Raw genomic sequence first — 14,483 nt, 5'->3', positions numbered from 1 at the left:
TTCTCTTTGAGACGTCACAAGCCTCTTTGTATGGACAAGATGTGTATAAGTTCACCAAACCATTTGCCTTCCATTTGAGCAGCCTTAGTCTGTCTGCTATTAATCTTACTCAGTATAGTAATTCAAAAATAGTGGTTAACAAAAAATTTTACTCACAAATCAGATTTTTTTGCTTACCTCAATCACATAGGGACGGACAGGTTTTCTCTCTTTTTTGCTTCTAGCGATGCCCTTTAAAAAGTTTTCTACTTCTTTAGATGCTTGTGACATCTGTTGAGGTGTAGCATTCACTGAACATCTGTTTAAAAAAAAAAACACCTCACACATAGTAGCATGTTTCTTGCAGTTTTACAACCTTTTAGGTTTCAACTATTTCCCATCCTTGTACACGTTTTTTTTTTAAGCATCATCCAAATCTCACAAAATCTCTGTGCCAGTGACCCTGATGATAAACACAAATTACAGCTGTAAATAAGGAAAGCATTGACAATTATGACTGCAATATACCACCAGCGCTCTGTCATGAGAAAATCCCATTGGATTCTCATTGCTTTCCCCAAGACAATGAATCAAAACTTGTTCAACAGCATCAGACTTCGCGCTCTACAGTAGTTGACAACCTGGCATTCCTGCCCTGAAGAGACAGATAAACTATGTTTAAGCTTTAAAAGGCAATCTCTCCACGCCACTATTACCAATTCTTTCTTTACAACTATTTCTCACCATAGATTCTTGCATTTAATAAAAAAACCTGTACATAGGTTATTTCCCTGCCCCCAAATCAAGGTACAATATCCTGCAAACTAAAAAAATTCAGAATAAGTTTAGTACTTCAGTAGCAACTTTTGAAATTACAGTGCCTGAGTGCAAACATTTTGACTTTAGCATTTACTTATCTTTCTTAATATTGCAAAAAATGCAAAGTGGATTCCAAGACCTCACTATTTCCCCTTAGAAGTAGACATGCCAAACCTGCTAAACCCCCCACCCCACATACAAAAACAGAAATTGGGCTTGTTTTGGTCTTAATTGGCTTGCGAGTTGCTTGTTGGGCTTGTAGCTTGTTGCTTCTTTTTTTTTGATCAGCTTCCAGCAAGCAAGAGCAAGGGGGGAGAGAGAGTCAGAGGTGCACAGTGGGCCCACCAGTCTCAAAACACATGCCAGGCGCAGGAAGGGGAGGGATCTAGTCACAGAGATTTGGGGTTCCTAGGGATTGTCTTACTTTAGTCTTGTTTTGAAATGGGTTTAGTTTGATTTTTGGCTTATTGTGAAAGTCAGGGTGCTTATTTACCGCATGAAAGTTGGCAAATGTGCTTAGAAGCAGGAACTTCTCCAACCTGCATTGCATGAGTTTAAGGATAACAGTCAATGAAAAAATCTTAACAACAGTAAAGGAACATTAACAGGTTCTCACCTCATGTTATCACTGTTTAATAAATATTTCTTAATGCGTGGTAGTTTGCGTAGTACTGGTTTAATATCAGACATTTCTGCAATTCGCTTAATCAGTTTCACCTGAAAAGGAGGAAAGAAATAATCAGCAAATGTGACGTATACATTAGCATAAATAAGCACAGCATTATAAGAGAGTTTGACATCAGTTAAATGAACCACCTCCCCTTTACCTGATCCATGCCATTAAACATTTCTTGTAACTCTCCAGCAGGCGTAAGGGTTTTGCTAGCTCGAACAGATGCATATAAATGCCCAGAATCAGGAATGCCATTTGACAGCTCTTGTGCAGTCATCTTAACCAGTACCCTAAAATGTTCCTCTTCTTCAAAGTGTGGGCTATATCGGAAAGGGAGAAAACAGTCACTTGCTACAATAGTACAAATTCATTAAACAAAACAAAAAAGACAAAGGAACTACGGAGAAAAATGCAAGAATTCTCCAGATCTCATGCAGAAATGTTCTAGTCTACTTTAAAGTATTAAATGGTTCATTGTGACAAATTCTAAAAATAGCCTTTACCCATTCAGCTGATTAATGCATTATATGGTTTGTATAGAGAGCAGAATATTTTGATTTAGAGCATGCTGAAATTAAGTTATGCAAAACCAGAATTGCTCCAGAAAAACAAAGTAGGAACTTTTTTCTTTTTCTTTTTTTTGGGGGGGGGCAAAGGGGAGGGAGAGAGAGCGGAAGGTAGAAAAGGGACCAAAAACACATAAAAAAACCAATACACTACTTGTTAAAGATTTCACTCCATAAGTGCATCATGTCTGGCAGATTTCTATCCAGGCACAGAGAAGAAAAGAGCACACCCTAAAGGAAAAATGAAGATACTTCACACACAGGATAAACCAATAGAAGACAACTGAAATAAAGGCTGCAGAAACACGCGGTAGCATTTTATGAAAGTGATTATCCAATGTCAGCATAATGGCCTACATCACAGAACTACAACCAGATTGACACTTTATTCAAGAGAGACCCACTGCTAAAACTTCAGGGCAGACAAGAGGCGTAGTTACATAGCTCTACATGAATGGTACCTTCCCTACAATGGGGTAAACCCTACCCCATGTGCCAGTAAGAGCTAGCTTCTGTGCCTCTATGTCAGCTCATCACATCCAGATGGTAGTTAAATGTGGTGTAGAAGGAAGGCAGTGAGACTCTAGATCAAAAAAAGCTGTTCAGGGGATGGAGAGCTCCTGCAAATGAGTCTCTAATCTAATCCCTAAAGAACCCTTCAGATATACTGGTTCCCCTCTCTCCATACACTGTGGGCAGTAACTACTGCACAGCAGTTACAATAGGAGAAGAGGACCACAACAGGTCAACATTAAGAAAAATTAAGAGTCTTAATTGGGTTGAGTGGGGAAGTCCTAACAAGTCTGACCCCCTAATGAGCTTGAATATGTTGAATATTTGTTAACTATCAATATCAATGTCTATCTTTAAAGATTTTCAAAATTTTTATCCATTTCAATTGTCACAATGAGAGATATCATGGGGGAGATCAGACAATTTTTTAATAACAGTAAATGCCGAGAATCAAATTGTTAAAACTTTAACCATTGTAACACAAATTGTGAACATCACACATCAAAATATAAAGTCAATAACCTTATATCAAACACTAATAAATTCTCAATCAACATTTTTCTTACTTTGCCTATTTGTAAATTTCTATTATCATCAATGAAAATATATTTTGGTCTGTGTGTGTATGGTGAAATCAATGCTTTCTGACAAAAATCTAAGCTTTCATGTTTATACATATATTAAAAAGTCCTTATTGTGCCATGCCCCTTTGTCACAGAAGAATTGAAACAGGAAAACATCTTTTGTTCTTAGTTTTTTTTTTTTTTTACACTACTTGGATACTGTGGTGAGAGAGGTTATAAAAAAAACAATCTGAAGATAAAGAGTCATGTAAAACGTTACCTTTATCCCAAAGGTAAGTTACGGTGATAGTGAAATTTATATGTTACATAAGCCAACAAAAGCCCACTTCTACACCAATTTTCAGGCCACCATGTTTTGAAATCATTGAAGTGTTCAACATTAAGTGCCTGCTTTATGGAGAAATTTTGCTCCACCCTTAACTACAGTGCTGTCAGTGTAACATAACAGCATATATACTGTTATGATGTACCTGTTCATATGCATCCAGATGCGAATCATCTGGAACGATGTGTGGGCTGACAGACATGCCACCTGTTTTTAGCTCCATTTGCTGGGCTTGCTCTCTGTAACCAAGCGCTCCGCAGCCCATTCTGAAGGGGAAAAAAAAGTAGCATTTTATTTCCACATATAGTAAAATCAGAAACAATCCAATTTGTCCAATACAAATACACAAGATACCTTAAAAGGGTAAGGTTACGTAATCTGAGGCTATCATCAAATACATGTTTTTTTAAATTAAAGACACTAGGTTTTTTTTTTTTTTTAAATGTCAGCAAATACCCAATATATGCTATTAAACAAAGAAAAAAATTAGAATGCAAGAAGAGAATTAAAAACGTATTTGATAAATCAAGCGGTTTACAAGCTTACTGGCTAACTGTCTCAGACCCTATCCCATAATCAAAATTATTTGTACTATTGAAACATCACTGAAATTACACAAAACAGAGGTAAGATAGAAAGTAATTGTTCTAGGAATTGTTCACTATCAATATTTCCATGTATTATAACACATCATATCATCCTCAACTTCAAATACGCTAATTATCTTACTTAGTAATGACCCTGCAGAAGAGTGGCACGTATGGTTTGAGCTCCTCTGGAAGTGTATTCAAGCTGGAAACAGCTCTGAAATATACCATCCCATTGGTTGGCTGAGAACAGTATTGGACAGGGATTTCATCAGCTATGAACAAGAGAAAAACATTGCAGTCTGCATCCCTCACTTTGAACACATCGTAACTATGACATTTGCCAAAAGTACTTTAGACTAGTTATTTTTGACACTACAAAGGTAATAGGAAGCCACTTCCTGTTTTAACTGAAGGTATTATGATAAGTCCTGGACTGAATCATGAGTTTTCTAGGCCAGTATATAGTTATACTCAATAGGAATCACCTTCCAAATTACCAGATTGAGAAAGATCATTAAATATTTAAATTTTAGAGTCAGAGAAGGACAAGATAGGTGTGGTAATATCTTTTTATTGGACCAATAAACTACTGTTGGTGAGAGAGAAGAACCTTTTGAGTTACAGCGCTCTTCTTCAGGTCTGTGTAACTCAAAAGCTTGTCTCTCCCACCAAACAGAAGTTGGTCCAATAAAAGATATTACCTCACCCACCTTGTCTCTCTAATAGCCTGGGACTGACACGACTACAACAACACTGCATAGAAGGATAAGAGAAAGCAGTCAAACAACTGAAACGCAAACTGTTTTTGAAAACTGCACTAAGGAACCCTTTGTCCCTTTTTCCCCTTGACCCCATCATCTCCAAAGAATAGTTGTGATTGTAAACAAAACCAGTGGAAAACCCAAATATATTGTGGTTATTGATGCGTAGACAACAGCCTTGCTGACCTGTGGGAAAGGAAGGAGGGTATTGTTTGGAGGAGTACAGGAGAAAAAGGGGGAAGGAGAAAAAGGAAACAAAGCAATTTTCAGCCCCATTTTCTTTGCTTTATTTTCCTCCCCCGTTTTAAGTAAATTGGGGGGAGGGGTTGCTTGTGCTGAAATGAGAGAGAAGCAGAGGTGGCATAGAGGTGACAATAGAGCAATGTGTACACAAAGAAGTACGCTTACTAAGGAACACTATATAGCACAATTGCATAAGTCAATATCTATCAAAACTCAGGGAACAGCATGACTGAGACAAACCCAAACATTTCTGAACTCTGATGGCCTGAAGTAACTCAATTTTTGCATCAAACTTTCCGACTGCCTTTAATAGTCAGAAGCTCTCACATGCTCCTCTGGGACCAGAATTTGATCCTTCAACATTTTTTAGAGGCAGAGGTGCTCTATTATGCTGCTCTAGTTATAAAAGTGTTTTCTAATTATTATGTGTTACCACAACAATGTATGTTGACTAAATTATGCATTAGTCTCAATTATGACATTTAAATTTTGAAAGAAATACCTTTCCATTTCTCACCAGAGAAACAGCTGCTTTTTGGAATTCTGCCCAGTGGTGATATTTAGTGGATAGCCATTGTAATTTTTACATTCTGTACAGGTTCCTGTAATAACTGGGAGATTATATTCACTTGCTAGCAAGTGGCAACAAAAGAACAGCTGTTCAGTATACACCTATTAGTTTTTCCTCTATTCAAATTTAGTGATTTCAGTCTGATGGATAATGTTTCTTAACACTTTTAGTTGCTAAAGCAGCAGATTCTGTTCTATAGCCTACACTAACATATGACAAATCCAGGCAATTTGGGAATCTGAGATAAATGTACTTCTAGTTCATTTCGACTGCTGCTGTCAAAGGCTGCTGTTTTGCAGAAAATCTCCCACTGAAAATTTTGTACAACCCAATAATACTTTCAGGATTTTGCTAAAATTAATCTTTTTATAATTAATACAAGTAATCTACAATTACTTGTTCTCCCTCGATTTAGGGGTATGGAATAAAAGCCTCAGTTCGAACCAAGTCCCTGACTCCCTCAGGAAACCGATGGGCAAGATCCCCTGGGAGAATAACATGAGGGGGAAAGGAGTCCAGGAGAGCTGGCTGTATTTTAAAGAATCCTTATTGAGGTTACAGGGACAAACCATCCCGATGTGCAGAAAGAACAGTAAATATGGCAGGCGACCAGCTTGGCTTAACAGTGAAATCCTTGCTGATCTTAAACTACAAAAAAGAGGCTTACAAGAAGTGGAAGATTGGACAAATGACCAGGGATGAGTATATAAATATTGCTTGGGCATGTAGGAACGGAATCAGGAAGGCTAAATCACACCTGGAGTTGCAGCTAGCGAGGGATGTTCAGAGTAACAAGAAGGGTTTCTTCAGGTATGTTGGCAATAAGAAGAAAGCCAAGGAAAGTGTGGGCACCTTACTAAATGAGGGAGGCAACCTAGTGACAGAGGATGTGGAAAAAGCTAATGTACCCAACGCTTTTTTTGCCTCTGTCTTCACGAACAAGGTCAGCTCCCAGACTACTGCACTGGGCAGCACAGCATGGGGAGGAGGTGACCAGCCCTCTGTGGAGAAAAGTAGTTCGGGACTATTCAGAAAAGCTGGACGAGCACATGGGGCTGGATGCGTTGCATGCGAGAGTGCTAAAGGAGTTGGCGGCTGTGATTGCAGAGCCATTGGCCATTATCTTTAAAAACTCATGGTGATCGGGGGAAGTCCCGGAAGACTGGAAAAAGGCTAATGTAGTGCCCATCTTTAAAAAAGGGAAGGAGGAGGATCCTGGGAACTACAGGCCGGTCAGCCTCACCTCAATCCCCGGAAAAATCATGGAGCATGTCCTCAAGGAATCAATTCTGAAGCACTTAGACGAGAGGAAAGTGATCAGGAACAGTCAGCATGGATTCACCAAGGGAAAGTCATGCCTGACTAATCTAATTGCCTTCTATGATGAGATAACTGGTTCTGTGGATTAAGCGAAAGCAGTGGACGTGTTATTCCTTGACTTTAGCAAAGCTTTTGACACAGTCTCCCACAGTATTCTTGTCAGCAAGTTAAAGAAGTATGGGCTGGATGGATGCACCACAAGGTGGGTAGAAAGTTGGCTAGATTGTCGGGCTCAACGGGTAGTGATCAATGGCTCCATGTCTAGTTGGCAGCCGGTATCTAGCGGAGTGCCCCAAGGGTCGGTCCTGGGGCCGGTTTTGTTTAATATCTTCATTAATGATCTGGAGAATGGTGTGGATTGCACCCTCAGCAAGTTTGCGGATAACACTAAACTGGGAGGAAAGGTAGATACGCTGGAGGGTAGGGATAGGATACAGAGGGACCTAGACAAATTGGAGGATTGGGCCAAAAGAAATCTGATAAGGTTCAACAAGGACAAGTGCAGAGTCCTGCACTTAGGATGGAAGAATCCAATGCACCACTACAAATTAGGGACTGAATGGCTCGGCAGCAGTTCTGCAGAGAAGGACCCAGGGGTGACAGTGGATGAGAAGCTGGAGATGAGTCAACAGTGTGCCCTTGTTGCCAAGAAGGCCAATGGCATTTTGGGCTGTAGAAGTAGGGGCATTGCCAGCAGATCATTCCCCTCTATTCAACATTGGTGAGGCCTCATCTGGAGTACTGTGTCCAGTTTTGGGCCCCACACTACTAGAAGGACGTGGAGAAATTGGAAAACATCCAGAGGAGGGCAACAAAAATGATTAGGGGACTGGAACACATGACTTATGAGGAGAGGCTGAGGGAACTGGGATTGTTTAGTCTACGGAAGAGAAGAATGAGGGGGGATTTGATAGCTGCTTTTAACTACCTGAAAGGTGGATCCAAAGAGGATGGATCTAGACTATTCTCAGTGATAGCAGATGACAGGACAAGGAGTAATGGTCTCAAGTTGCAGTGGGGGAGGTTTAGGTTGGATATTAGGAAAAACTTTTTCACTAGGAGGGTGGTGAAACACTGGAATGCGTTACCTAGGGAGGTGGCGGAATCCCCTTCCTTAGGGGTTTTTAAGGTCAGGCTTGACAAAGCCCTGGCTGGGATGATTTAGTTGGGATTGGTCCTGCTCTAGGCAGGGGTTTGGACTAGATGGCCTCCAGAGGTCCCTTCCAACTCTGTTATTCTATGATTCAATATATTGCCATATATATGAAGCCTTTTGATTTCCCATTCATTCTACTTCTCAAAGTAAAATGTCAGCAAATTAAACTGTTTCTTCATTTTATAAAAGATTTAAGTTCACTAACCTGCAAATGCCATCTCCAGTTCAGTGAATGGGATTGTGGGCTCAATATCAGATACTTTTAGAGCTGGGAGACAGGAGGTATCCTGAGGTTTGCTTTGAAGAGCAATTAATTCCAAACCTAATAAAAGCAGAATATTAAGATTAATGCTTAAAGGTTTCCAATAAAAACTATCAAAACCCAGTGAAATTATGTAGCTAAGGGAAAAAAAAAAAAAACACATTTCTGTGACAGATAAGAGTGATACTTCCCATTCCCAACAGCTCCCGCAAACTATTATAATCACTGTATTTTATTGAAATGCACATCAGAGGGCATCATAGAAAATCCATCATCATCCTAACAGAATAAAGTGTTTCTATCTCCACCCTTTAGGATAGCTCATGATCCAGAGATTAAAATATTTAACAGACACCTACCAGCCAGATGTCAAAGACCTCCCGCTAACAGCAAACTCCAGGGACGACAACACAGCTTTCAGGTGAAAAAGGTCAGTATCCACCTGGAATTCTTACCAGAGTGCTCTCTCTGGACCTTGCTACATGTTGGTTGGCTAAATCTGTTAGTCTGTTTGAAAAACCTCAACCTCTATCTTTTATATCCGCCTCTGGCTAGCGGTTGCTTTAAAAAACCTCAAGTTCACCTTATAATGTAGGCGATCTCACCTAGCTGTTAGAAAGCTGCTCTCCCTTTCCCAAGCCCAGAACCTCCAGGCTACTCTGATGTAGTATCTCAGCTTCTCTACTCTTCTAGATTTTGTTTCTTTTTTCCTCAGCGAATACTTTATAGTCTGCCCTACTGCTGATGTTTATAGCTTTCCCAAGCACCAAGGCGTGTAACTGACATGATGTTTGTATGTTTCACAATTGCACACAGATTCCAAGTCCTGTTAATTTCATTTAGGAGCTGCTTGAGTAAGCTACAATGTTAGAGAGACCACAATCTGCAGCCTGAAAAAGACATCATTGTATCAGTTCACATTCAGCCTAGAACAATAAAGAAAGCTCAAACTTTTCGGAAGTGTTATATAGGTCTTCTCAGTTGGTCATACAAATTTCCCTCACAACAGTGATGGAACTGATGATACATGTCTGCTGTCCTGAGAGCAAGTTCACTATATGTTTCTAGTATTAGCAGGTTAATGTTAAAAAGAACATTGCCTCCCCCCTCTCCTCCAAGGCTCTGATCAATTTCTTCATTTTTTTAAGTGAAGAGTACTCTAGATAGTTTTCAGAATAACAGCCATGTTAGTCTGTATTCGCAAAAAGAAAAGGAGTACTTGTGGCACCTTAGAGACTAACCAATTTATTTGAGCATAAGCTTTCAAGAGCTACAGCTCACTTCATCGGATGCATACCTCTAGATAGTGGAATCTATTGGTGATGTCTTTAACCGTACAGTTGTCTTTTACATGCACATTTGAGCACACACAGATTATTTAAAAAAAACAAAAACAAAAAACCCACACACACACACACCAGTAAAATCTTCCACTTTCAAAACAAATGCTGATGGACTTTTGGTATATATATAAAAGAACTATAAATATTCTGTAAGTGACAAATAAAATAGCTGATTGTCATTTTTTTAAACCGTTATCAGAACTAAAAAAGCATTACAAGATGCTAACCTTTTTCATACGTTTGTTTCTTCTCTTCTTCAGAAAGAGCATTAACTTTTTGTTTCAGTTTTTCGGCTTCCAATTTTGCTTGTTTTTCATAGTAGCTTTCATCTGGACTCATCGACAGAGTCAATCTATGTGGATTATCCTGTACAAATACATTCCCATAACAAATTAGGTTTAAGGACTGTTTCTTCCTCCCTTTCATCTTTAGATCCCTAGATTATTGCCATCACCAAGCAGACATATGCCGAATGCATATTATTTTGCTTGCATATCATTTGAAGCCACTTAAGGTCTCATTATTTCTTTCAGTTAAAATCCTACCCTTTGATACATTAATAAATAAGGGGTAGAAAAGGATGCACATAGCCACAAGCATGAGCACAAGCATCCCTCTGTGACACTTGAGCAGCCAGCATCCTTCAATGACATATTGGTCACTGGTCTAATTAAATCAATATAAAATACAGTGTAACTTTCTCACATAGACAAGGTCACAGACACGAATGTCCTAGAAAATAACCTAATTAACGTGCTAGAATAGTTAGAGCAGCCTAATTAACGTGCTAGGATAGTTAGAGCAGCCTAATTAGACCCTTTCCCCAGGCACTTCCCACTGTCTACCTAAGAGCAAGAGCTCAGAGACTCCACATGAAACAGAGCTCCAAGCCACAAAGAGGGTAGACGCATCCTATACAGCCACCTGAAATCCTGCCTCAGAGGTGTAATGAATAACCCCAGTTCTCCAGCCAGGGAGCCCACCTGCAGTGTGCAAATTTTATAATTGCTATTAAATTCTTTGTTTTCTACTCTGAAGCGGGGAGCTGATATATTTACTGTGAATTTTAACCTTACAACTCAAATAGTTTCTATTTTATATAATATTGGGGAGGCTAGTAAAAGGACACAGTGAACATGAAAACCGTCCATTTAAAATATTAGTTTAAAAAGGTCAAGATACACTTGCTTCTGGGGAAGCAGCCCAAACCATTTCCTCAGAGAAAAAAGGCAAACTGATATTTCAGCAGGTGTCAACAAAATTGAATGGACTATCACCTCTAGCCTCATCTCTACTCATGGCATCAGCACCGTTTGAAAGACAAAAGATGCATCATTGAACTGGGGGAAATCCAGCCAGACTGCTGTAAGCATATGGTGAGAGTCTGTGTTTTGCCTTTTATTTCTTTGTAACCAATTCTGACTTTTATGCCTTATTAATTGTAATCACTTAAAATCTATCTTTCAGTAGTTATTGTTTTATCCAAATCAGTGTGTGTTTGGATTGAAGTGCTTGGGAAACTTCATTTGGGACAAGATCCGTGCACATCATTTTCTATTAATGAAATGACAGATTTTCTATGAGCTTGCACTACACAGAAGGAAATAGCAGGGCAGTATAAGACGCACATTTCTGTGGACAAGTATCGGACTGGGAATTTGCTAGTGTCATTCTGCAATACAATTCAGGAATGGCTGGCTAGGAGCACTCATAACTTAGATGGGAATAATTTACATGCTAGAGGCTGTGTGTGAGCAAGGCCAGGAGTGATTGCTCTCACAGCAAAGCAGTGTAAAAGGCACCCCAGGACACAGCTGTTCAGCAGGCCAGACTGTACGCTGGGCAATGTCACACTTACATTTTGCCCAGAGAGTTCATGTACGCACTTTAGTTGGACATTTGGCAAAAATGGGTAGTAGCTTCATTTTTGAAAGGTTTAAGGTGTATATGAAGAATGGACTCCATCTGTTAACGCTGACATTTAATCTACCTGCAATACTGGGTTTTATAATTAGGAAAAAAATCAAGTGGCCTAAAGCTAGTACTATTGTCACAGGCTCAAACAGTGTGATATAGAAATTAGTATTAAAAGAGCTTTTTCTTTAGTCTCTTACCTTAAAATACTGTTTAACTTTTTCTTGAAGAAATGTTGGGTTGTCCTTGAGGTGCTGCCTGAACTGAGTCACTTTGTCTGAAATCTTCAAAAGTTCCACAGGGTCTCCTTCATGATTCCAGCAGGAGGCTATGTACTTGAATGACAAGAAATTAGATAAACATAACATTTAACTGAATACACAGGCATTTCATGGATTGGTATGCATATTCCATAACACACACATTACCAGTCCTGTTTATATATGTATAGCAGACAAGCAACATGCAACACTTCAGTAATACCGCCATTTGATATGTACATAAGGTAAAAGTGACAATATTGTTTGTTAAAAGAGACATCAGAGGTTAATTCCCTCCCTCCCCCTCAAAAAAAGTTACCTTGGCAGGCTCCCAATTTTCTAAGTTTTCACCTTAAGGAGTCTTTTCACATTTCTCTCCCTTAGCCCAGATCTCACCCATCCCCTTACTTTTTAGAATACACAAATATTCAGTCCAACTGGGAGGAAGGGCATGAAAAAAGTAAAATTGAACCAGAACTTTCAAGAGAGATCAGATTCTACAGTCAGTTACATATTTGTATGAGTTTTTCAGCCTAAAGAGAAAACTGTGTTTTTACAAAACTCTGTTATGCGTTTAAATGGGACCACTGTTAACATAGATAAGATTTTATAAGCAGAAGTCTGCTGAGCCTTTTTGTTTTGGAGGTTTTGTTTTCATTGTTAGGACTTGTGGTATGGAAGAAGTTATTAATTTTAAAATTTGTGAAACTACTATTGAAAGTTGATCAACACACTATACAAGAACCTGAACTGAAGAGATTGATAGTTTCTGTTCAGTAGAAGAAACACATTGGGGATGGGGTGGGGGAGAGAGACTTGAAATAAAGTACACTACAAAGCAAATGTTAAATAAATGAAGAAAAATTGTTCTTGAACTGCATTTATCAAAATTATGTTTTCTACAGTTCTCCATTCTCATTTACTGAATATATGTTTATATACACACGTGTCCTAAGCATATAACAATTGTCAAAACTCTAAAAAATATTTAAGAATTCCATGGGAACTTTCTGTTGCAAAGAACATTATTCTCTCTCATATATCAATTGAAATATCAACTGAAAAATGGGTAGGTTAGGTCTTGGGCAGAGGTAAATTTTTCTACAAACCTTGGAACAATAACAGTCTGTATTAAAAGAATGCTTCAAGATTTGGAAGAATTTAACATTACTCACTCATTAACTTTGATCATTCTAGCAACAATTTGACAAGTTCAATGTGGCTCTACAAATGTCAAAAAAATAATCAGACAAATTCCTCTCTGACTGCATTCTAAAACTAAAGTGTTCCAAGTTCAATAAATTTAACTTTTGCTTTTTTGTCACTGTTGTAACAAGAAATTAACAAAAGAAAAGCGAGAACTCAGTTACTGTACTGAACTTCCCGAGTTAAGTTCTAGTGTTTTTAAACTACCATCCCTAGAAAATGAAGTTATTTCCATTTTTATTATTAATAGAAATATGGAGAGATTAATATGGGATCTCACTGCTGAAGACTTAAGCAGTTTCTTTTAATAAAGTACATTTCTAGAATATTTTCTTGGAGATAATCCTCAAACTTTGAATTAATTGCTTGCAGGTCTTATCAATTAAAAAGAGGGTTTTTTGCAGCAGAATTTAATCAGACAAGCTGAAGACATTTTTGAAAAATGGTGATCACTTTAGTGAGAAACTTATAAAGCTCTTTTTGCCAGATGCTAACTTGAAAAGAACAATGAGACATTTTAAATTGAGTTTGATTTGATTATTCTATTTCATGCATTTCTCTTGCTGCTGTCCCCTCCCCAACTCTCCTGGTAATCCCACTATCCCACTATAGAAGACCTCCTAAAATGCTCACTTCCTTTAGATCTTAGGGAGGTCCACTGGTGGGATTTGCAGGCTGGAGAAAGCATGGAACTTGGATTACATAGTGGAGAATGGGATATAAAGAGTCCCAGCAAAGTGCGGGAGGGTACAGTGGTGAAGACAAGAAGGGTGACAGCAGAGTGAGGGATAGTGGACACGTGGAACACAGGGTGTAGCAAAACGGGGGAGAGTAGAGGAGTTGATCATTGGGAAAAGCAGAATGTGAAATATTCCACCTCACCTGCAGATCCTATAACTCACAGAGCCCCCACACTTGACAAAGCTTAGAAGGCTTCTCAGGGTTCCTAAGAGCCACCCACATTTTCTAGGGGGCTCATCTCTACAATTGCTTCTATGTGGAAATTTTAGGTAAATATTCAAGCCAGTGCATATTTTCATGTTTAAACTATGAACTTTAATTACAGCAGCAAAACTAAGTACAGGGGACCAAGTATTCAGTCGTTATTTATATAGCGCTATGGGGTGCAAGAGGCCTTACAAATGTGTAAGTCCATGCCCTGAGTTTACAAGCCCAGGAGAAATCGTTACCCAAGCAAGCAATCCCAGGGGACCTAATCATGTAACGATTAGGGGATTGAGCCCTAAATTAGACAACTAATACAAAGTCTAATGACAACAGACCTTTGTTGATATTGAGGGGAACAAAGGAAGGAAGACAAAAAAAAAAAAAAGATATTTCAGGAGAATGTCTGCATGAGAAAGACCTTGCAAAATCTGACCCAGAAGTCTAAGACAC

General features: G+C 38.8%; 1 protein-coding gene across 1 annotated transcript in view; it reads right to left on the bottom strand.

Annotated features, from left to right (window-relative positions):
- PITRM1 (pitrilysin metallopeptidase 1) overlaps window positions 1-14,483 on the bottom strand; it is a 42,469-nt gene that overhangs the window by 13,727 nt on the left and 14,259 nt on the right. Inside the window, exons 13-21 of the mRNA XM_077808322.1 lie at window positions 11,820-11,954; window positions 9,933-10,071; window positions 8,306-8,422; window positions 4,189-4,321; window positions 3,605-3,725; window positions 2,192-2,268; window positions 1,626-1,791; window positions 1,415-1,515; window positions 178-298 (exon numbers count right to left, since the gene is read on the bottom strand). Of these exons, the coding sequence (XP_077664448.1) occupies window positions 178-298; window positions 1,415-1,515; window positions 1,626-1,791; window positions 2,192-2,268; window positions 3,605-3,725; window positions 4,189-4,321; window positions 8,306-8,422; window positions 9,933-10,071; window positions 11,820-11,954 (1,110 nt within the window). The remainder of the gene's footprint in view (window positions 1-177; window positions 299-1,414; window positions 1,516-1,625; window positions 1,792-2,191; window positions 2,269-3,604; window positions 3,726-4,188; window positions 4,322-8,305; window positions 8,423-9,932; window positions 10,072-11,819; window positions 11,955-14,483) is intronic.

This window comes from Eretmochelys imbricata, chromosome 2 (assembly GCF_965152235.1).
Source record: "Eretmochelys imbricata isolate rEreImb1 chromosome 2, rEreImb1.hap1, whole genome shotgun sequence".
Taxonomy (NCBI): domain Eukaryota; kingdom Metazoa; phylum Chordata; order Testudines; family Cheloniidae; genus Eretmochelys; species Eretmochelys imbricata.
Note: the sequence above shows the minus strand (reverse complement) of the source record. Positions and strands in the feature narration are given on the sequence as shown.